General features: G+C 34.0%; 1 protein-coding gene across 23 annotated transcripts in view; it reads right to left on the bottom strand.

The window, feature by feature from the left end:
- The window catches only part of ADGRL3 (adhesion G protein-coupled receptor L3), an 824,470-nt gene that overhangs the window by 495,472 nt on the left and 306,386 nt on the right, over positions 1-22,612 (bottom strand). For 22 of the 23 annotated variants that reach the window (XM_078446071.2, XM_078446073.2, XM_078446079.2 and 19 more), the window contains exons 3-4: positions 22,197-22,427; positions 2,943-3,146 (exon numbers count right to left, since the gene is read on the bottom strand). In XM_078446071.2, coding sequence (XP_078302197.1) covers positions 2,943-3,146; positions 22,197-22,251 — 259 coding nt within the window. In that variant the 5' untranslated portion in view covers positions 22,252-22,427. The remainder of the gene's footprint in view (positions 1-2,942; positions 3,147-22,196; positions 22,428-22,612) is intronic. The other variant, XM_078446085.2, reaches the window with a different exon arrangement.

The following is a 22,612-nucleotide window of genomic DNA, read 5'->3' as shown; positions in this document are numbered from 1 at the left end:
CGAGCTTTGTGCTGACAGCTCAGAGCCTGGAGCCTGCTTCAGATTCTGTGTCTCCCTCTCTCTCTGCCCCAACCCCACTCACGCTCTCTCTCTCAAAAATAAATAAACGTTAAAAAAAGAAAAAATACAGAGGTTAGCAATTTTTAAAAGGAATATTAGTTTGATTTTTCAATTAAAGTCACATTAATATCAGTCTTTATTATTTATATTTATTTCTGAGTGTTCTGTACCGTAGAGTATCTTGTTTCTGTAACAGACTGTTGCTTGTATTTTGAGAAAGGCAGAGGGGAGCAAGGGAAGGTTGACATTTTGTTTGCCTTCTTCCCTGTCTTTTCAACTTGAAGAGCTCAAAGAAATACGGTATTTCTTATTTCAGTTTCATTTTTAATACCTGCCCTCGCTCTATGTATTACCTTCTATATCAGGAAAGATTATGCCCCTGTAATATTTACTCATTTTTCTTTATTATTTCCATAGGTAGCACTACAAGATTACCTTCAGTTACTCTTTGTTTGGATGATAAAATTACTTTTGCACAAGGCAACTTTCAAAACACACTGTATCATTATAACGGGTTAACATGATTCCGCAGTCTCCTTTTTAAAATCACATGACATTTACCTCAGTCTCCATTTAGGAGATCACATGAAGTTTGCCTTATACCCTCACTTTCTTTTCCGTCTAAAGCAAAATATGATGAAATTTTCTTATTCATAAATTGATAGAAAAGCATGATTTAAAACTCATTACTACGCTGTAACCTGCTATATATGTCACAAAAGGTAAGAGCTAATATCAAAGAAAAATCTTATAAGCTATAAGTGTTGGGGAACATTTAAAGTTGGCCAATTTCTAGGGGCACCTGGGTGACTCAGTTGGTTAAGCATCTAACTCTTAGTTTCAGCTCAGCTCATGATCTCATGGTTTGTGGGATGCAGTCCCATGTCAGGATCTGCACTGACGGCATGAAGCCTGCCTGGGATTCCTTGCCCCCAACCCCGCCCTCTCTCTTTCTCTGCCTCTCCTCTACTCGTGCTCTCTCTCTCAAAGTAAATAAACTTTAAAAAGTAAAGAAAATTTAAAAAAATAAAAATAAAATCAGCCAACTTCTTAGTAAAAGTTCTCTAGGAAAAACTATTCTGATATTCTGCAATTTTTTTCTTCTCAAAATTGAATTGCCAGCAAGTGTGTATATGTTAATGTTAGTTCCTGATTTAAACATTTATAACATTTACTGAAAATTTAAACTTCATTTCTGGATTCCTTCTTCACTACTGCTAGAAATTATGATGAGTGTTATGTGCATTGGAGTAAATTAAAAAATATTAATTTTATATAATCATTTTACAATACAAATCCAGGGCATCATGAGGAAAACTTTGAGACTGTTAAAGAACATTCTGAGAAAAATATGACTGCATCCAATTGAGACAATTTCAGGTTTGAAATGGTAATACAAAACAGCAGAAAAAAATGTTTTTAAAGAATATTTACTACACTTTCTTTCAATTTTTTGAACATACTTGAGTCAATCTTACACACTTTTGTAGAAGCATAGACAATCATCCGTCACTAATCATCAACACCAAGGAAGAAATGTTCATCCAAATGGAAAGATTCTAGAACATTGATTGAACGATATAACTGAATGGACAGACCCACCGTGAGTGCCAAGTCATTTTTTCTTTGTGGCTGTAGTAACTAAAGAGTTAGATTTAATTCTCACAAGTCTATTAAATCTAAGATGAGTTTATGATACATTTCCCTTGGTCCCTGAACCAAAAACAAAGTATTCTAACTCATTTTACCAGAGAATACCGTAACAGGGTTAAGAAGATAAGCTCAGCTAATACACTGGTATTTTACCTTCCTTTACCAGTAGTTTTGTATGAATATCCACTTGAAGAAATTAAGGGGTAGGAGAGGTGACACTGTTTTAGGAAAAGACTTGATATTCATGGTTCTACCAGTCCAATGCTTCCCAGCCTTTTTCATGTTGTACTACACAAAGAAAATTATAAATATAATATATATTATAAATATAATATGTGAAATATATACATATTGTATTTAATAAATTTATCCATTTGTATAAATATCATAAATGAATAAATATTAACATATATTACATATGAATATGTACTACATATATAAAAATATATCACATATATTATATAAATATATATTACATATTATATTTATTATATTACCTGAAGGACATAAGAGGGATAAAAGTGACTGTATGGAGTTTAGTGAGCCAAAAGAATTACACTGCCTAAGTATTACATACAGATAAGATAAAAAAGTATTGGGGGAAAGAATAGTATTGAATTTTGTGCAAATATTGTATAATATTTCTCACTAGACCTTCAAAGGATGGATGTCATTCACTGCACTTGCCAGCTGCAAAGACAGTGTTATAAAGTACTCTCAACATTTTTAATAAAATCAGGTTGCTTCTATAACCATCACTTTTCTATCAGATTTTATGCTTCAAATGACTATGTATAAACCCCAACCAAGATGTTTTCATCATACTCTCCTCAAAATCTTGCTAGTTTCCATTGATGAGAATTTTTTTCTTCAGACAAGCAGATGATCAGAAATGTTAAAACTTATCTTTTACAATCATCACATTTTACAGTAGTTGAAATTGTCACTAAAAGTAATTTTAAATTTCCTGTGATAATGCAAAGAGAGTTCAAACCCATTCAAAAATTTAAAGTCAAACATTTTGACGTAATGATGAGTCTCTAATGTCAAACAAGCATGCAGTGTTAAAAAACTGCTAGGAGACCACGAAGTCCATTAAATCAGCCACAGTGAGTGGATGCAGATAATCAATAAATGAGAAGACACATTTGGGGCACCGCCTGGGGCTGAGCCCTCTAGGGGTCCCTGCCCAGCCACCCCCAGCCCCCTTTCCCCACCGCTGGCCGCACCTTGGGCTGCACTCTGGGCTCCTTGGGCACCTGGACCACGAACTCCTCTGGTAGCTCCACGGGGCCCTTGTCCACGATGAGCAGTGGCACGCTCGGCTGCTGGCTGCTGAAGGAGATGTCTGGGTGGCAGAGCGCCTCCTGGGCTGCGCTCAGCATGTCGCAGTGGGGCAGCGAGGGCTGGATGTCGCTCACTGTGCTTGCCACCTGCGGGGACCGCAGGGCGCACCATCAGACTCCGCTCAGCTCAGGCTGGCTGCAAAGAAGCCCGGCTAGAGACTATTCCCAAGGCTGCTCTCTGCTGCGGGCCATAGTCCCTGGACTCCAGCCACCCCAGGACCCGCTCAGATAACCCTGGAGCTGAGGAGAACACATCCCCTGGTCCGTAGTGTGATATGGACTGTGCAGTTCTGTCCTAGCTAATCACGATCTTAAATAAGCCAAACACCTCATCCTAATCCTGACAATGATTGGAAAATTAGACACAATTTTCAAGAGAAAGCTAGATAAGATAATGGGTGTCAAAAGTTTCAGAGAGGTATTTATTTATTCTTTATTAATTTTGTTTTGTGTGTTGTGTTGTTACATTTACATGGATTGTTTTATATGTTTCAGATCATTTAATAGTTTTTGAAAGACACTGTATTAAGATCTGTGATGAACATTAAGGTGAAAAGGAGATACAAACATTTTTGCCATTTAAATACACAGTGATTTTACTGACAGATGGTACATATTACATAAATGAATCAATATGGAAGACCAAGACAATAATGAAAAAATAAAATTGTAAACATAGGATTTTTTTAATAATTCACAAAACAGTAATACACTGTATGCTATGAAAAACAGAGCTATTTAAGTACAGGATTTTATTTTGCTGGTGAATTGGTACAGGAAATACACATTTTTCTACACTAATTGCAACTAGTGTGATAAACACGAATGATAATGAAAATGCCCCCACTAACAGAGAGGAAAAGAGTTTACAAGGGAAAACATTTTGCTTGACACAATTATTTTTAACAAACATGCATATTTGAAAACACATTAATAATGCTATATGGCCATCATTCAGCAGTCAGGAGAGAAAGTAGGAAATTCAATAATGCAAGAGAATTTTATAATCATCTTTCTAATCCTATAAATTTATAAAGTGGAACTATAATTTCTTGACATATAAAATTTGCAAATTAAGAATGAAATACATGTTCTCTCCCAAATCACAGGAACTATATGGCCCTTACAGAAAACAAAAATGATACTAAGAAATTTGTCAAACAATCCATCTATGATAAAAAAAAAAATAGTTCCGAATATAACTAGTCTCGAATATAACTAAGTTTACCATTGCCCTTTTATTTATTCTCATTATAATGGATAAGTACTAAAATATCTGGGCAAAAGGTAATCTCAATGCTATTTTGATAGATTGTGTAAATGAAAAAGGTGTCAAAGAAGGTAACAAGTTTCAAGACCAAAAAAGTTGTGAAAATCAAAATCTCTATCTCCTTTAATGTTTAATTCCAATGATGTTATTTTCTGATCTTCTGACTTCTAAATATCCTGCCCTCATTGCCCAAAATATGACTAATTTTAAATTATTTTTTACGTGAATACATACAGGCATGTTTCCCCTAAATCTTTATAAACTGTATTATGGAAGGAAATGAGCAACAGATGATAAAGCTACATTTTCCTAAAAGCTTTGGTTATAATAGAGTTGAAAGATTTCGCCCTCAGGCAGTTTAACATATAAGAACACTTGGAGTGATGGAGCATGCACTTATTTGTTCATTCAACAAATATTTATTAAGTTTGCATTATGTGCCAGGTCTTTTTCTAGGTGCTGGAAGATGTTGGTGAGCAAAACAGACCATGTACCTATTTTAATGAATCATCCATTCTGGTATAGGAGAAAAAGAATATACAAACAGGCAATTTTATGTGCTATAAATGTAAGTCATCTACAGAAAGTTTAAATAGGAAAATATGTAAAGGCTACTCTGCTTAGGGTTTTATGGAGGACTTATCCGTGGGAGTAAAGTTTAAACTGAGATCTCAGTGAGACTGGAATTTGCTAGTCACAACAAAATCAGGAGTAAAGAACATTCCAGGCTATCACAATTCCTCAAGTTGGAACCACCACAGTTTATTCAAGGAATAACACAATGGCCAATGAATCTATGTGCAGTGGGCTGGGAGAAGAATGGTTTGGAATGAGATCAGAGAGGTAAGCAACACCTAGATCATGAGCTCATACTGAATGAAGTCCCTGGGAAGGAAGAATAAGGCAGGATAGGGAAAAAGACTTGGCAATAGTGACCTCTACTCAACTAGAGATTATTTCAAAAAAGGTCAATCTCTACAGTAAGTAGAGAATAACACATGTTTAAAATGCATAAAAGGTGAAACCATCATCAGCTGAAAAATATAATATGATCTGTATTAAAGGAAAGAATATATACTTAAACAAGAAAAAAGAACATTCTCAAACTCACTAGAAAGCAAAATCTAGGGACCTAGAAGGAACAGGTTTGTATTAGAGATTTAAATGATTTCATGGAGTGAGACTGAGGAATACAAAATATTGGAAAGTTAACTTGACTTTGTTAAGTTGAAGGAAATTAGACTCTGATTTGTTCTATGAAGCTGGAGTATTTTATGTATCTGCAGATCTGACTCTCCTTTAACCTCATCATCTCTATAAAAGGAATCCAGCATCACCTATCAGTGTAGCAAAAGTGAAGTAGCTATTACACTGCCCACATGGTCAAGGTCTAACAGAACACAGCCAAAATCTGAACTTTTGTTTTAAAATATTGTATATGTTACTGTTAAAATATTGTATGACTTCTGGGGAAATATTTATTTGAGTTATAAATATAAATCTAATTTGTCTTTCTGAAGCTATTATAAAAATAAGTCTCTGAGATAAACATCAGAGTTTATAAGTCTGGTATTCCATTAGAAGCACAGGATCTGAAGTCTGGAAAGAATCATTCAAATCAAATGCTAGCTAATAATCCTTGGAGCATGCCTGTTTAAAAAACTCCCAAATTTCATGCGAAGAGGCAGTGATCAGAAGCTTGGTCTGTCCTTGGGGCACCCAATTCTACCTGAAACAATAAGTTCTTCCTCATGTCAAGAAGGGTGATATCTATACCCTGGCATTCTCCAACCACTTGTCTAAATTCTACACCAATGGCTGTGCAAAACACATCAAGTTGTTCCTGGAAGGTACTTGTCTTCAAGTATATTTGAAGAGACCTTTATATTCTAAATGTCTCTTCTCTTCTCAAGATTACTAAGGGGGAAGATAATTTAGAAGCATACACGTATATCCCTCTCACCCTATTCCCCTCCCATCTCCATTTGAGACCACATTTTCAAACTCTGTTTATGTACACAAAGATGTCTCAAAGGTAATTTTGGTTTGGGGACAGGAGGTAATGATAAGGCCAATATATCTTGTTCTTTCTTTCTAACCTTCTTCAGAAAGAGAGAGAAAGAGAGAGAGACAGACTTCATCTTATCCCCTTTAAAACTTGCATATCTGATTAAGACTTCATATTTTTAATTTTTTAATGTTAATTTATTTTTGAGAGAGGGAGAGACAGAGCACTACAGTAGGGGAGGAGCCGAGAGAGAGAGAGAGAGAGAGAGAGACTCAGAATCTGAAATAAGCTCCAGGCTCTGGGCTGACAATCCAGAGCCTGGCACAGGGCTTGAATCCATGAACCCCAAGATCATGACCCAAGCCAAAGTCAGACGCTTAACCAACTGAGCCACCCAGATATCCCAAGACTTCTTATTTTTAAAACAGAGAGATTCACTCATATTTTACAAATTTGAATTGCTTTAATCACAGATAATATTTAATATTTATAAGTAATATGAGTCATTGCCATATCCAAATTCTCTACATAATCAATTCATACTCAGATTTTTTACTATGTAAACACTTTGATTTTGTTTTCCTAGGGGGCAGACATGAAATATGAAAATATTTCACAATGTACTGAAATGATCAAAATATTTCTCCCATGTTTATGTTAGTCTCCAAATATCAAAAGCCATCACAGCATCAAAGCTCCTGAATAACAGTTCAGGGTGAACCTAAGGCAAGTAGTAAAAAAAGGAAAAATAATGAGCACATCAGATGTTAAGTATATATGATGGCAGTACCAGAATTTTCATATCTGTGGAGCTTTAAATTGAAATAAATATAAAAAATCATATTTTAATGAGATATACTTTGAGATCAATACTGACTTATAAATAATAAAAATACTAAGTAAGAATTATTTCTAACCAATTTCAACTGTTTCTGTTTTCTTGTTCTCCTTATATGAATAATTTTGTAATTTATTCAATGATTCAGCTTCTACCCCCAAAACATCTATTGATCATAATAATGACCATGGGATGTTAAGATATTTCTAAGGTGAGAGAAATGCTAACAACAAAACCCCACCAGAACATATTTATCAGAGTTACTAGTGATTTCACTTTCATATACTAATGATTTTTCTCACAAGTTATTTTTGTCTTTGGGAGCAATATTTTACCATATTTTTAAAATAATTAGCTAATTATGAGCCTCGTAAGAGTTTAACAGTACTATAATTATAACTATGACCCTAACCCACTGTTCAATTTTACCTTTCACTATTATCTCTAGGTTTACATAAACACAATATTGTTTTCTTCCTTAAATGAAACTTAAAAATTTTACTTGTTTTGTAATATTCTAGCTCATTCTTCCATAAGTTGTTTATTTCTCATTTAAATCATAGTTCTACAAAATAAGGCAAATGCTCAGTAGGTTATTAAAATGTCATGGGAAGAAGCCTCCATGAGATGTTTAGGAAATTTTTGAGTTTCTCTTCTAACAACTATTTGAAATGTCACTGCATCATTAGATTGATGGCTCTGAATCTATTTTTTCATTTTATTACTGATACTACTACCTGTGACTCACTGGATGATTGTTAAGTATTCATTGAGCTACTGTGTGCGTAAGTGTTCAGCTAACTGCAAAGTGCTATGTAAATGCTAGAATTTATACTGAAATACTTATAACAAATGGTTGAGTGATAAGGAATGTCTAATCCAAATTCAGTGCAATATACATAATGAGGAGAGAGGGAGGGGTAGGGAAGTGTGGAAGGGAGGGAGTGGAGAGAAAGAGAGGGAAAGAGAGAGAGAGGGAGAGACAGACAAACAGACTATCGCTTTCATTCTTTTTCTTGTCAGTAAAGGCAGTTTTCCAATTCTGCTTCCTTATGCATACTGAAAGGCTCTGCCTTTCCCTCAGCACCTTCATTTTGGCCATATAAGAAGATTACTTCTTTCTTGATTTCTCCCTAAGGTGTATGTGACAGCTGGATAATTTCTTTATAGGCTGGGTAGTAATCTCTAACAATAGTCATAAAAGTTTCAATTCAAGCAACTGACAAGGAAGCCACCAGGTAGAAATTACAACATGGAAGTTCCAACACAGAGAAAAATCTGTTTCAGTTCCGGTTCTCATAAGAAAATGGTTCTGTAGTGATGAATTACCCACCTGTGTATGATGAAGCAACTTTCATAGTATACCTGGATATTACTCAATTTAACTCAAGAGACTTCTCCAGACAGAAATGCTTCATGAAGTGTTGGTACGCCCTATGTGGGTAAGCAATTTCCCTCCAAGTAGGGTCCTTTATTATTTTTCTCTACTACATAGCTTATTACAGTAAAATAAAATACATTCTGGCTAAACTGTCACTAGAAGACTGAACAATCATGATATAAAAGCTGGATGATATTCTGAAAATAGTGGGAGAGTCAAACACTTGATTATGAATAAAGCTAAATACAGTGGGGGAAACTGTAGTTCGTTCATTAGAACGGCCACCTAGATCGTAATACTGTGATGTAAATACCTCAAGTATTGGTTAAAATGAATAAGCACAGAGTAAAGTTTCTGGGGATATAAATTTATTTTAAAAATGAAGCTTCTGACATGAAGACATTATTTTCATTCAAATTGAATAAAATGTGTATTATATATCTTATTCATCAGAGGAGTAATAACCAATACACTTTCTTTTCTAACTAAAAATATCTGCTTTTTTGTAAACATAATACAAACGGATTTAAATTCATGGCACAAAAATAAAACTCTGGAATTTATAATTCAGAAAATACTGATTTTCTTTTAATTTCCTTGTGTCTACTTCCCTGTTAAAGTATACTAAAACTTTAATGGTATGGAAGCGACGCTTTCAGAATGTTGTAAAGTCAATAATTTCCTTCCTTACAAATCTTTAAAACAATAGTAATGGGGCACTTTCCCTGAATCAGTGCCAATGATACTTGATGTGTGGGAAAAACCATTGAAGGCCACATGTATTTTGGGAATGCAAGCTGGTGCAACCACTCTGGAAAACAGTATGGAGGTTCCTCAAAAAACTAAAAATAAAACTATGCTACGACCCAGCAATTGCACTACTAGGCATTTATCCACAGGATACAGGTGTGCTGTTTCGAAAGGAAACATGCACCCCAATGTTTATAGCAGTGTTATCAACAATAGCCAAAGTATGGAAAGAGCCCAAATGTCTATCGATGGATGAATGGATAAAGAAGATGTGGTATATATATACAATGGAGTATTACTCAGCAATCAAAAAGAATGAAATCTTGCCATTTGCAATTACATGGATGTACCTGGAGGGTATTATGCTAAGTGAAATGAGTCAGTCAGAGAAAGACAAAAATCATATGACTTCACTCATATGAGGACTTTAAGAGACAAAACAGATGAACATTAGGGAAGGGAAACAAAAGTAATATAAAAACAGGGAGGAGGACAAAACAGAAGAGACTCATAAATATGGAGAACAAACTGAGGGTTACTGGAGGGGTTGTGGGAGGGGGGATGGGCTAAATGGGTAAGGGGCACTAAGGAATCTACTCCTGAAATCATTGTTGCACTATATGCTAACCAATTTAGATGTAAGTTAAAAAAATTAAATTAAAAATGAAAAAAACATATATTTTGACAGAAATCTATCTTGTTAGTGAGTTCTTCCTATCTTAAGTTAATCATAACTGGTATCTCTGAAGATGGTTGAGAAGAATGAAAAAATTTTATGTATGTTTTTTTTTTTTTTGGTTCTAAGAGGTTTTTACCCCCACCATCCCTCCTCAACACACACACAAAATGAATGTCTAAATGCTGGTTAACAAGAAAGCAGATACATTAACAGGCTAGCATGTTAAAATGATCTATTTTATTATGCTGGTTGTATTTACATAGCGTGTGATTATTATTGGACACCTATGCTTAAAAATTGACACAGTGGTTTTTATCTCAGTGCAGAGGCATGACATCCAACCTGTGTCCTAACAATAGCCTGTAAACTATAAAACATGTAGGCTATCACAGCTCTTGCCACTGTCCTGAGCTATTGTGACTAATCTGAAAGGCTCCCTTTTAGCCCAATGTGCAGCATTCCCCAGAGGGATAGCATCATACTAGTCTGCTGCTTTGAATTTTATGTATTATCTGTCTTCATTATTAAATCATGTGCCCTTAAAGTTTGCATGGTTTCACCAACTTCACTATCAAAAGGGAAAAGAAAGGGTCGTTGCAAAATAGTTGCCACCATTGTTGATTTGTCACAAGAGCTACAGAAAAGAATAGTCCTGATCTAATTCAGGTTGTGTCTATGATTACTACTTTCATGGTACCTCCAACAGATTGGTGAGAAGCGGTAATAGGTAAAAGCCAACTGTTCATTCTTTTTATGAATATATAAGGCTTGTTTTTTTTTTTTTTTTTTTTGAGGGGGGGTTGTCTACATGATCTACATGATCTAAACGTATCTGCATTTTGTTCCTCACGTCATCTGTTATCCTCTAATGCAACAACAATGTTTCAAAGTCATCTGAGTACAGGGGAGAAAAAATTCAATCATTGTAAAATGCTATTTTGGTTTTACATATTATTTTTACCTTTGCATTTAATCAAGATAATAATTTCTCTGATTTAGCTCATTGTACTTATCCCCCTTAACATTAAACTAATAATACCAAAGTCAGAGTATATCTGTCACTCACTATTCAATTTCTTTCAACCTTGGATGAATAGTGAAGACAGGACATTTTTTTTTGGGTTTATAGTCTAATTAAAAGCAACAGGCTTGCACTCTGAATAGCTTTTCAACACTCTTTAACATTTTTTTTAAATGCTGATCTAAGCTTAAGATGTTCATTAGTAACTCATTAAAGACTTAGTTACAGTCCAGTGGATGAGTCCTGAATATAAAGATAGAATGTGTGTACAAATGTGTAGGCTCATAATTAGAGAAACTGTCACATTTGGGGATTAAAAATACACAATGCAGTCTTTGAAAAACACTATGGAAAGTAAGTGACCCCAAGATGGTGTTGGATTTTAAATTTTGCTTACTATCCAGGTCATTTGTTTTTTAAATTCTAATTCCAAAAGGTATGTTTTAATGACCACATTCTCCCAGGATTAAATGTGTGAGGCTTTGTGTTAGGGCCTTTCTATACATTATTTTACTTGATCCTCATACTATAACAAAGTAGGCCTAATTATCCCTTTGACAAATAAGGAAACTGTGAATCACATTAGTTAAGGTCACATACCTTGGAAGTCACAGAATTGCAATTAGACTCTAAGTTTTGAAATCTTTCTTTTCATTCAATAGGGGCATGCAAATTAGGATTCTAAAAGCAGCTTAGATTGGACAATATTGTAAACTTCAGTTTCTGGCTTCACATAAATATTACTTCTAAATATGTTGACATCTTCCTCCATTCATGGTCCCTTAAAACTGCAGGAGCTGTTCCATAGCAACCTTTATAAATCATGCATTATCTTTATTTAGCTTTCTCCTCATCTTTTCTTCTCAAATAGTAATATTTCAGATAAGCCTAGTATGCTGAAATAGTGCAAATTTGTTAGGATTGTTGCCATATAAAATCTCAGGTTTTCTTCTGATTCTCATCTTTGTTTGTTTAAAGCTCCAGTGTGAGTGGGTCCAGGAGTTGCCAAGCTGGCTCAGTTGGTAGAGCATCTGACTCTTGATCTCGGGGTCATGAGTTTGAACCCCACAATGGGTGTGGAGATTACTTTAAAAAAATAAATCTTTAAAAAAAATAAAGCTGTGATGTGAGTGGCTCCAAAAGTCACTATTATACAATATGCAGATTTGATAGAATAATGAATTGCATAACTTTCTTGAGATTAAGAAGCATCCAGCAGTTTGCAGAACATATTAGAGAAAAAGTATCTATGGAAATGAAATGAAAGATTCAATATTTACAGTATTATTTGAGTGAAAATACAAAAATATATAAATAAGAGGATTTCCAAAATATGGAAAGACTAGAATTCAGACTAGACCAAAAACAGAAACACTTTTGGTCACCAGGATTAAAGGTTAATGTTCTTTATCATGTTCTTAGGCAAGAGTAATTGGATACTACCAGAAGAATCTAATTAATTACCTTGATGTTTTGTATAGAAGTCACTGCTATATAATTCACATATTAGAGTGAAATTTCAATCACTGTCCATTACTAGTTTTTGTCATAATAAAAATCTGAATTAATGCACTATTTCTAGAAATTAAATATGTAAGTAAAAGGGAGGAGGCATGAGGCTAGATAAACGGTATATGATTTCCTAGTGAATATAAAATAGATGAGATTTAAGTGGGTAAATCCAGGCAAAAAGCTTCTCTTAGACTATGCAGTCAAAAGAACTCTTAAATCTAAATGTATTCTAACAATATTTTCCGTTCTTTTCTAATAAAAGGTATTTCTATAAAGAACACTCAGAACTTCATAATAAAAAATCATTAAGAAATGATTGAATATTTCTCCAGGTCAGATATACACACAACCAAAGAGCACATGAATAGAAGCTCAACATCATTATGCATTAAAGATATGCAAATCAAAACTACAATGAGACACAATTTCATGCCGATAATAGCAAGTGTGGTGACGATGTGGTAAAATGAGACGCTTCATATTGTTTGGATTGTGTAATTGTGAAATCACTCTGGAAAACAGTTTAGCAGTATTCAGAATGCTATTATGTGGCTCAGCAATTTCACTTCTACGTGTAACCAAGAGAAGTAAAAACAGGTCCGTGCAAAAACTCGTGCAGGAATTTTCATAACAGCATTATGCAGAATAGCCAAAAAGTAGGAATCATCCACATTTCTATTAACTGATAAATACGATGTAGTATGTTGCCACAAAGGAGTATTATTTGGCAATGAAAAAGAATCAATTACTGATACATGCTATGATAAGCATAAATTTTTAAAATGCTATGTTAAGTGAAATAAGTCACAAAAGATCAAGAATGATACAATTCTACCTATACAAAAAGTCCAGAATAGGCAAATCCATAGAAATATAAAGTAGATTAGTGGTTTCCAGGGACTGGGAAAGGGGAAACCAGGTGTGACCACTAATGGGTATGGGGTTTCTTTCTGAAGGACTGATGTTTTAAAATTGACTGTGTTGATGGCTACACACCTATGCATACAATAAAATCCTCTGAACCACATACTTTACATGGGTGAGTTTTATGATATATTAAATGTATCAATAAAGCTGTAAAAAAATCCCTCCATTTATACATTTAAAAACTATATTAGTGCATTAGATCCACTTTTCTTTGTTAAAGCTACATGGTATCTTTTATACATAGCTTCCTTTATCTCAAGAGGACTACACCTTTCAGACCCCTTTATAGGTGTAGCTATGGAGTTTTATTTAATGGAAATGGATGCAGAAGTAATGTGCACTATTTCCAAGCATATCCATAAAAATTTTCGATTAGAATCTCCACAGTGCTCCTTGCTCCTCCCTGCAGACTGGAAAGGCAATGACCCTCAGAATGACTTTGGAAGCTTCACAATATTAGACGGGTTCTATGTATAACTGTGAGAGCAAAAGAATGACATCTATTACCATTTCCCACCATATACACATGCCCTGATCAGAAACACTTACCTGCTTTGGAATGTTTGGTGAACAAGGAAACATTCTCTGGAAACCTTTATTAATTTAGGAATCTGCTGTGACTGCAGCCTACTTTATACTATTTAATATGGTGTTCAAAAAAGGAGATTAAAGTAGATAACTCAAAGAGGACTTTCTCCAGAAATTTCATAATATATACTTTGAAACACACACACACACACAGACACACACACACAAACACAATTGGTTTGATCCCTACTTTAGTACTAGACAATTGATTTTCTGAGGAGTCCTTCATAAAACATTGCCACACAGACATATAAACTGCAGTGCTATTTTATGGATCTCATTTTTACAGTTGATCACTTTGCCTAATTTTGACATTTTTATCTTTAATTACTGTATTTGTAAAATATATATTTTTATGATCACTTGGGCAAGCGCCTTATTATTCTTTTTCATTTTTACTAGTTTTCTTATTTAATATTCAATATAGGTTTTAGAATAATTCTGTTGAATTTCTACATAGAAAAGCTCATATTGGTACTTTGAATATAGTAGCGCAAAAGTCTATACAAAATAATTTGGCAATATTCGTTACTGTTGTTGTACTCAGTCTTTTCATTCAGGAACATAGTATGTTGCATGTTCTCTTTAAATATATTTTTAAAATTTTTTTAACATTTTTTTATATTTTGAGAGAGAGAGACAGAGTGTGAGTGGGGGAGGGGCAGAGAGAGAGAGAGGGAGAGACAGAATCTGAAGCAGCCTCCAGGCTCTGAGCTGTCAGCACAGGCCTGATGAGGGGCTCGAACCCACAAACTGTGAGATCATGACCTGAGCTGACGTCGAACGCTGAACCGACTGAGCCAACCAGGTGCCCCTACATGTTCTCTTTTATAACTCCCAGTAAAGTTTTAGACATTTCTTCTCATAAGTTCTATGTATTTCCTCCTATGATATTTCCTAAGTAAGTCATACATTTCATTGCTGCTTTGACTCAAATCATTTATGAATATGAGAATCATATATCTGAACTGTAAATGTTCTCATTATTCTGAGAAAGCTTTTCTTTTTAGAATTTTCTGAATACATCATCATACCCGGCAAATAATATCTTAACATTTGAATGTTTATTCTCATTTGTATTGTTCATTATTACAGTAGCCAAAACTTGTGGAATTGTTCTAAACAACTGCATTAATAACAAGCAAGGTTGCATTGATAATTTATTAACATTGACTTAAGATAGTTATTAATGAACCTAAAAAGAAGTCTTTTTTTTTCACTCTCTATTTCTCAAGAGATTTTCTTCTAGGGATAAAAAGATATAGTCAAATTTTATGTACAGGTGTGTTCCTTTATAGTGCTATTTATAATGGCAATATGTCAATGACCTTCACTTTTGAGCTATCAGTATATGGTTAGGTAACCGATGGCTCCTACATATGATACATTTTTTTAAATTTAAATACAATACAGAAATATCTACATTTTAAGGTTAAATCAAAATGAAAGACAAATTTCATTTCTAACATTCCAATTTTAAAAAATATATACACATACACGACTACACGGAAAATCTAATAAACATTAATATTTATTATATCATTGGGTCATGGAATTATTGGATTTTTGCTTTCTGAGTTAAATTTGTATGAGGAGAGTTACTTTGACAATAAAGTAGGTGACACTGGCAATGACAAACAAAGAGATATATGAGACTATGTGCTTGTACTTTACCAGTAAGCTATAACCTTGACTTCAGGGCATTCAAATCACCACAAACTATAGTGTGTATAGATGAAATAAACACCTAAAGCTTAACAAATGTCATTGTGAGAGCCTATTTTATACAAAGATTACTTCTATTACTTCTGTAAATACAACTATCAAATTTTTCTGGCAAATCATTAACTACCCTAGCTTATTTGGTCAAATGTTTCATTTCAGATAGATTTTTTTTTTAATAGGAAGACAATTTTCTATACTGAAAGGACCTAATTCCTGCTATGATAACAATATAGGGCAAGTATAGAGATAAAACAAAATGTAATTATTAACAAAATGTAAGTTACTTGTTTTCAATTTATCAGTTAAAAACTCAAAAACAGGGGCGCCTGCCTGGGTGGCTCAGTCGGTTGAGCGTCCGACTTCGGCTCAGGTCATAATCTCACGGTTCGTGGGTTCGAGCCCCGTGTTGGGCTCTGTGCTGACAGCTCAGAGCCTGGAGCCTGTTTCAGATTCTGTGTCTCCCTCTCTCTCTGTCCCTCCCCCACTTGCACTCTGTCTCTGTCTCAAAAATAAATAAACATTTAAAAAAAACTCAAAAACAAGTAGAGAATGAATGAGCCCTATTTTTCAACAAGGTCTTATTCTAAACTGCCAAATTAAAATAGATCATAATACAATATATTGTCTCTTATTTACATAACAAATCAATGAGACTCTTTCAACTACTGCATTTCAATTTTTTGCGTGGTCATTAAAGAACCATTTAGCAATCAGAATGGAGGAAGTAAATGCATGAAATATGTATTATAGCTACTTACATGAAATTATACATGTGAAAACACTTATTCTTACATTGAGAATGAAAGTAATTAGCAATGCAAACAAGAGGAAAATAAGTAGATATTTATAAGTTATGTAATCCAATTGTTTTTTTAATTTCACTCTACACCAAGAGTACAACTACCCTATTGCAGTCCTGGTCAACCCCAAGGCCAAGAAATATAAAAAATAAGATACGATCCTAACCACCCCCAAATACTCTGACCTAAAATCTGAAGATAGGAAAATGCTATTTTGCTCTCACAGTAAATACATGTTACTCATAGAGTATCAGTACCATATAATTCACATATAACACATTTTGCAAGTGCAAAGGCAAAAGTTCTTTTCCAATAAATAACCTGCATACCGAGTAGGTAGGGAAGGTTTCTGAACACGTTCTTGTAAAAGAAAGCTATCACCTATGTGTATTTGTGATTTATATTGTGATATTAGAGATTGCAGTTAACTTACAAAATATATATTTTGAAATTCAGTACCAAGTGGGTAATGCAGATGGTGTTGGATGTGTTCCACAGTAGCCTCATATATCATGACCATGACAAAGACTTTTTTCTGTATAACATATTTGACCATAAACATAGTGGCATTACTGGGAGTATTACAAATTATCTAGGCTGGCAAACATTATAAACATTCCAAGGATGATTAATTTCTAAAAATAACAAAGTTAAGCAGAGCTTAGAAGTCAAGCTGACTTTTTTCACAATCAATAAAATATGACTTCATAAAGAGAATTATATGGCAAGATGCTATGCAGTGAAATGTATTTTTATATTTTCTCAAGCTTCATATTTTATTAGAAGTTAAGAAATGTGCATATTATTTTAAATCACTGACACATTAAACAGTATTATAACTGTAAAAATCAGATTAATAATAAAATGCAAATTACATAAAAATATAGTACTAAATATATATGGGTATGATCAACAGTTTTGCTCTTAATAGCTGATTATTATAATTAATTCCTTGACCATAATAAAAAACAGCCTATAAAGTCCACAAATATATAAATACACATGCAACTTTAAAAAATAGACTGTCAGAAAAAATATGCATATGGTGGTTAGAGAAGGATTTTTTTAAGCCTCATTTTGCATGCAGAGGTACCATAAATATATTGTTCCCCTTTACCCACAGGAAGTTCCAATTATCCTGTTTTCTATCTTTTCAATTGTGATGCAGTTTATAAGTACAATTTAATCAAGAGGAGATACGGTTAAAATATCTGAGCACCCCAACCACCTTCTCAATCCATTGTGGCTTGGGTACCAGATCTCTTAGCCCATGTATCACGCTGGACATTGGTATTCCTTTACTGCCAATCATAATAAGCCCTAGTGCCCAGGTTATTATCAGATTATTGTTCTCCAATTCCCTTCTTGTCCCTTGCTCCCAACCACATCAATAGAACAACAACAACAACAAAAAATCCTTTATCTTCATGCTACACTACATTAGTTAACAGCAAAAAACTGGCCATCTGCTTTAGTGGTTTCTTTTTACTTCTGCCAGGTCTTGCTGCATTATAGATAAGGGTTTATGGCTGTACGGGAAAGGGGCACAGTCATGGAAAACAGAAAAAAAGAGAAATACAGAGGTACACAGAGACAAAAAAATATGAACAGATAAACACAGAACCAGAGACATTTCCTACCTTAAAAATTGTGTATATATACATATACAGTGTGGATGTACTGATTAATTTTGTTTTCCTATATCAAACACTGGCCAGACTTTCTAGGATAACATGGAGATTATTCAACTAACATAAACACTTTTCAGATTTATTCTTTAGCTTACTTTCTAATTTTACCCATGTGGAAATCAGGCACAAAATGCACCACCAACAATTATATATTACCAGTTATGTAGTACCACCACTGCAACTATATACAATCATATACTATAATATGTTATTATATATAGACAATTATATACTAAACCTTCATGCATACCAGCTTGAGAATTTGTTTAGAAACTAGTACCTAGAATATATTGTAAAAACTTAAATGGCGAGGTTCAAGTACCAAAAAAAGTGTATTTCAATTCTCACAGTAAGATGAAGATAATTTGTAATTCTTATCTAATTCTCAGAGTGTTAGCTCCATCTCAAGGTAGTTAGGAATAGAAAAATACAAGAAAGATTTACCAATGCCAAGTACTACCTTCGAAGCTATACATAGATATTATTCTATTTTCTAAAATAACTCTGAGGGAATAAATGTTCATGCTTGCAGATAAAAAGCAGGCTTACAAATTTTTAAGTTGCTGTTAGCTCCTTGAGGGAAGAATTAAAATCTTTTGTTTACTACCATATTTTTAGTAGCTGGACCAGTTTTCTGGCTCACATTGGGTGATAATGGATATTTGTCAACAAGTTTACCAAGTAACACGGTTACAGAACTAGTAGCTGGCAGAGCTGAAATTTCATCACAGGTCTGTAAGACTTCCAAAGCCCCATCTGCCTGTGCCCAGAACCTGGAAGAGGCAGGGGATCTGCATGTCTGCCTCACCTTCTCCCAAATGATCAGAAGAATTGAGATGGTTTGCTCTGCAGGGAAGAAAGGCCTTCATAGTAATTGATTAACTACTGGCAGTAAGGCCAGAGCTCAAGAAGCCAGGTCCTTCATTTTAAATCTCATCTAGGTCTCATAATAGTTGTGTAACTTCAGTCAAGTTCCTTTACCATTCAGTATGTCAATGTTTTTACTGTAAAAAAATGATAATGATAATACAGTAAAACCTTGGATTGTGAATGACTTGTTCTGTGAGTGTTCTGCAAGATGAGCAAACATTTCTAATAAATTTTAACTTGAAAAAAGAACAATGTCTTGCAATATGAGTAGCACATGACATCTAATGTCACATGATCACAACTGAGCCAATGGTTCTTGAAATTCGTTTTGATATACGAGTACTTTGGATTACAAGCAAGTTTCCAGAATGAGTTATGCTTGCAAACCAAGGTTTTACTGTAATAGTAAATATATTAAACCCATGAGAATGTTGTGAGGATTAATTGTATCAATACATCTAAAGTTCATGGCTATGAAATCAGTAGCCATCGTTATTATTTGCTCTGGAGAAAAAAGCAATTCAGGTCATACCCAGATAACTTAATTCTCTATGGTCAGGAGTAGCAAATGAAGCTGGACATCTCAACAGCAGTAGGCAAAGAGATGCTACCAGGGGATGTTTCAGAAACAAGAGTACGTCCTTCTGTAACTGTGACATCATTTTAACTCAGCTGTCTAAAGTTCCAAGTTATGTGGTATTCCTTTAAGACAGGATTGGTAGGGATTCTAAAAAGAAAAAAAAAGTCTATCTTCTAATATCAACACTGATCAAAGGTACATGCATTCCTGTATTTATAAGCAATCTGGGTTCCAAAAGGCTGTTCATATGAAGAAGCCCTTTATTTACAAGTCAGAAATGGCATCACAAAAGCAGTGGGGAAGGCCTACTATAGAAGACAGACAAAACTGACTTGCATTTTTTCAGATGTGAAGTTTTAAAATTCCTATTCAAGGTAATAAGGATAAAGTTTATAAATAGAAAGCTTCTGTATTATGTAGCATAATATGGCTCAAAGTCAAGATAATATAAAGTAGTTCACATGCAGCGGAAAGGATTACTTCAGTTTTAGCCCAACATATTTTATATACCAGGTCAATTTTCTATTTGCTCTATTAGGAGTTTTTAAATACTTTTCAGAGTTACTCAGAGAGAGGATGAGTGTGTGAATGGGTGTGTGTGGGTGGTGGTGGGGAGCGGGGTGAGACAGGTCCAAATCCAAGTCCCATGATCTATGGCTCAGCCATGTTTGGGGCCAACTGAAATACACAGTGGGTATCAGTTTCTAGAAATCAGAAATTTCACCTCTGGAAAGAGAGCCTCTTACAATGTCTATTTCTGCTATTTTTAATCTACCTTCCCCTAGCCAAGTATAACTTTAGACTGACTTTTTAAATATGAATTTTATGTATACATATAGAGAGAGTGAAAGAGTTTTGATTTTTGTTTTTTTCTGATTATCAACATCAAATGAAATAGCTCTTACGGTTAGCTAATTTCCAGTTGTTACAATGAGAACAAAAATAAACTAGTGAGGCAGATAGTATGATGAAGAAAATTAACATGTTCAAACACTGAATACTTGTCATGCACTGTGCTAGATTCTCTACACATGCTATTCATTTAATCCTCAAAATAACCTTATGAGTGAGGCATCTTTATAACACCAAAAAACCTAATTAGAATCATCTTTAGATATACAGATAATTAGAAACACACTTGTTTAAAGGGACAGAATTCTTTTATTGTCCCTTACCACAAAATGATATATGTCCCCAATTATGTGAATGTAAGTTCTCCATCAGTATATGGATCAAAGAAACATTTTGAAATTGTTGATGAATTTGCATCATTTAAAACTAGATGGTTGTACAGGTTTACTTTCATGTCTTTAATAAAGCACTACCTTACATTTTAGTGATTACTTTAGAAAACATGTGCTAAACCAGGGAAACTTGAGGGAAAAATGTCAAAAGACACAGAAGGTATTTTATCCAGTTTTTATAGTGACGGCAGAATGTAATTCAGGTTGAAACAAGAATATGTGCCGAATTCAGAATTGCATCCCTGATAAACTACAACGGATATTTGTAGTCAATTAAAAACCAAAAGTGAGCTAAAGAGGCTAAAAATTGATTTCAGGTGCTTGCTACACTATACTATTCTGAGACCTCCTAAGCAGTGGTAAATACAGCTGTGTCCCTTTCTTTGCTATAATTGCCATTAATGTATGAGAGAGTAACTGTGTTACACCTTTTTCATCTTAGTGCAAAACCAGTGATAATTAGTAGAAGACTTTAAATTGTCAATAAGTTACATATGTATGTAGACTCTGCCAGTTTTTAGAAAGATTCAGTGAATATTCTACTCAGTCGTATAGAGTTTCTCTTATTTATTAATTATCTTTCACAAAATTTGCAACGATGTATCATTTAACTATCACATTTGTGTTAGAAATACCAAAATGTCTAAATGAACAAAATATACAGTTTTTTATAAGGTGATTAGTTTTCTTCCGTAAAATTATCTTTCAGCATATGTTCATATCATTTTGGCATTTTCTTTCTTTCTTTGCATTAAAAGGTATATGAAAAAAACAATTTTTGGTTAAATGAGAGGTTTAGTTTGCATTCTGTATATTAAAGACTGAACACAGTAGTAAACACTCAGAAACAAACAATTACTTGGTGTAAGAAAGCAGATTTTGGGGGTGTTTTCTTTCAAATATACATACTTATTAAATTAAAAAGTATTGTAATTACAAAAATAGGAAGGCCAAAAATTCAGAATAAATGATATAGTTAACAATTCAGCTGATTTTCCACATGTATGGTAAAAACAAATAGTAAAACATGCAAGAATTCTTAAAAAATACATTTCAAAAGCTACTTTCAGAAATCAAACTCAAAGTTGTATTTATTGCAGCTCATGGTACATATTATGGCCTTTTTAATTTAATTTACTTCTATTTATGCAGGCAAAAGCTGCTAAATCATGGAGCAAAGATTTACAAGAAAGGATCCAGTGCAAATAGGGACAACACGAAGCTTTGCACAAAAATCTAAGTAAAGGTCTTACCTTGAATGATCGGTGCTATGAGCATCATAAAGACTAGTAGCTGTGATGGCCACATGGCTGTGAACTCGGGCGTGAGTGCCTCAAAACTGAGTGTTCCCAGCGTGAAACAAAATGACTGTATTTCTGGTTCCTCTTCTGTATTCCAAGACCGATGATTAAAAAAAAAAAAAAAAACTTTCCCTCAAAAAAAAATCCTCAAAAACAGAAACACCAGTATCCCAAATTTGAATTCTGCAAACAAGAAAACAAAATGGATTATCAAATACACATATTCTCATCTTAATTCCTTGAAAGTTCATTTGCTGACTTGAACATCTGTATACCTCCCTCCCTTCAATCTAATTTATTAAGGCGTCATATATAAAAATGAGGAAGTAACCTGCAGGACACTATTTATGCATATATCACCACAGAGT

Source organism: Panthera onca, chromosome B1 (assembly GCF_046562875.1).
Source record: "Panthera onca isolate mPanOnc1 chromosome B1, mPanOnc1 haplotype 2, whole genome shotgun sequence".
In the NCBI taxonomy this organism is placed as follows: Eukaryota; Metazoa; Chordata; class Mammalia; order Carnivora; family Felidae; genus Panthera; species Panthera onca.
The sequence above is the reverse complement of the archived record's forward strand: the minus strand, read 5'-3'. Positions and strand labels throughout refer to the sequence as shown.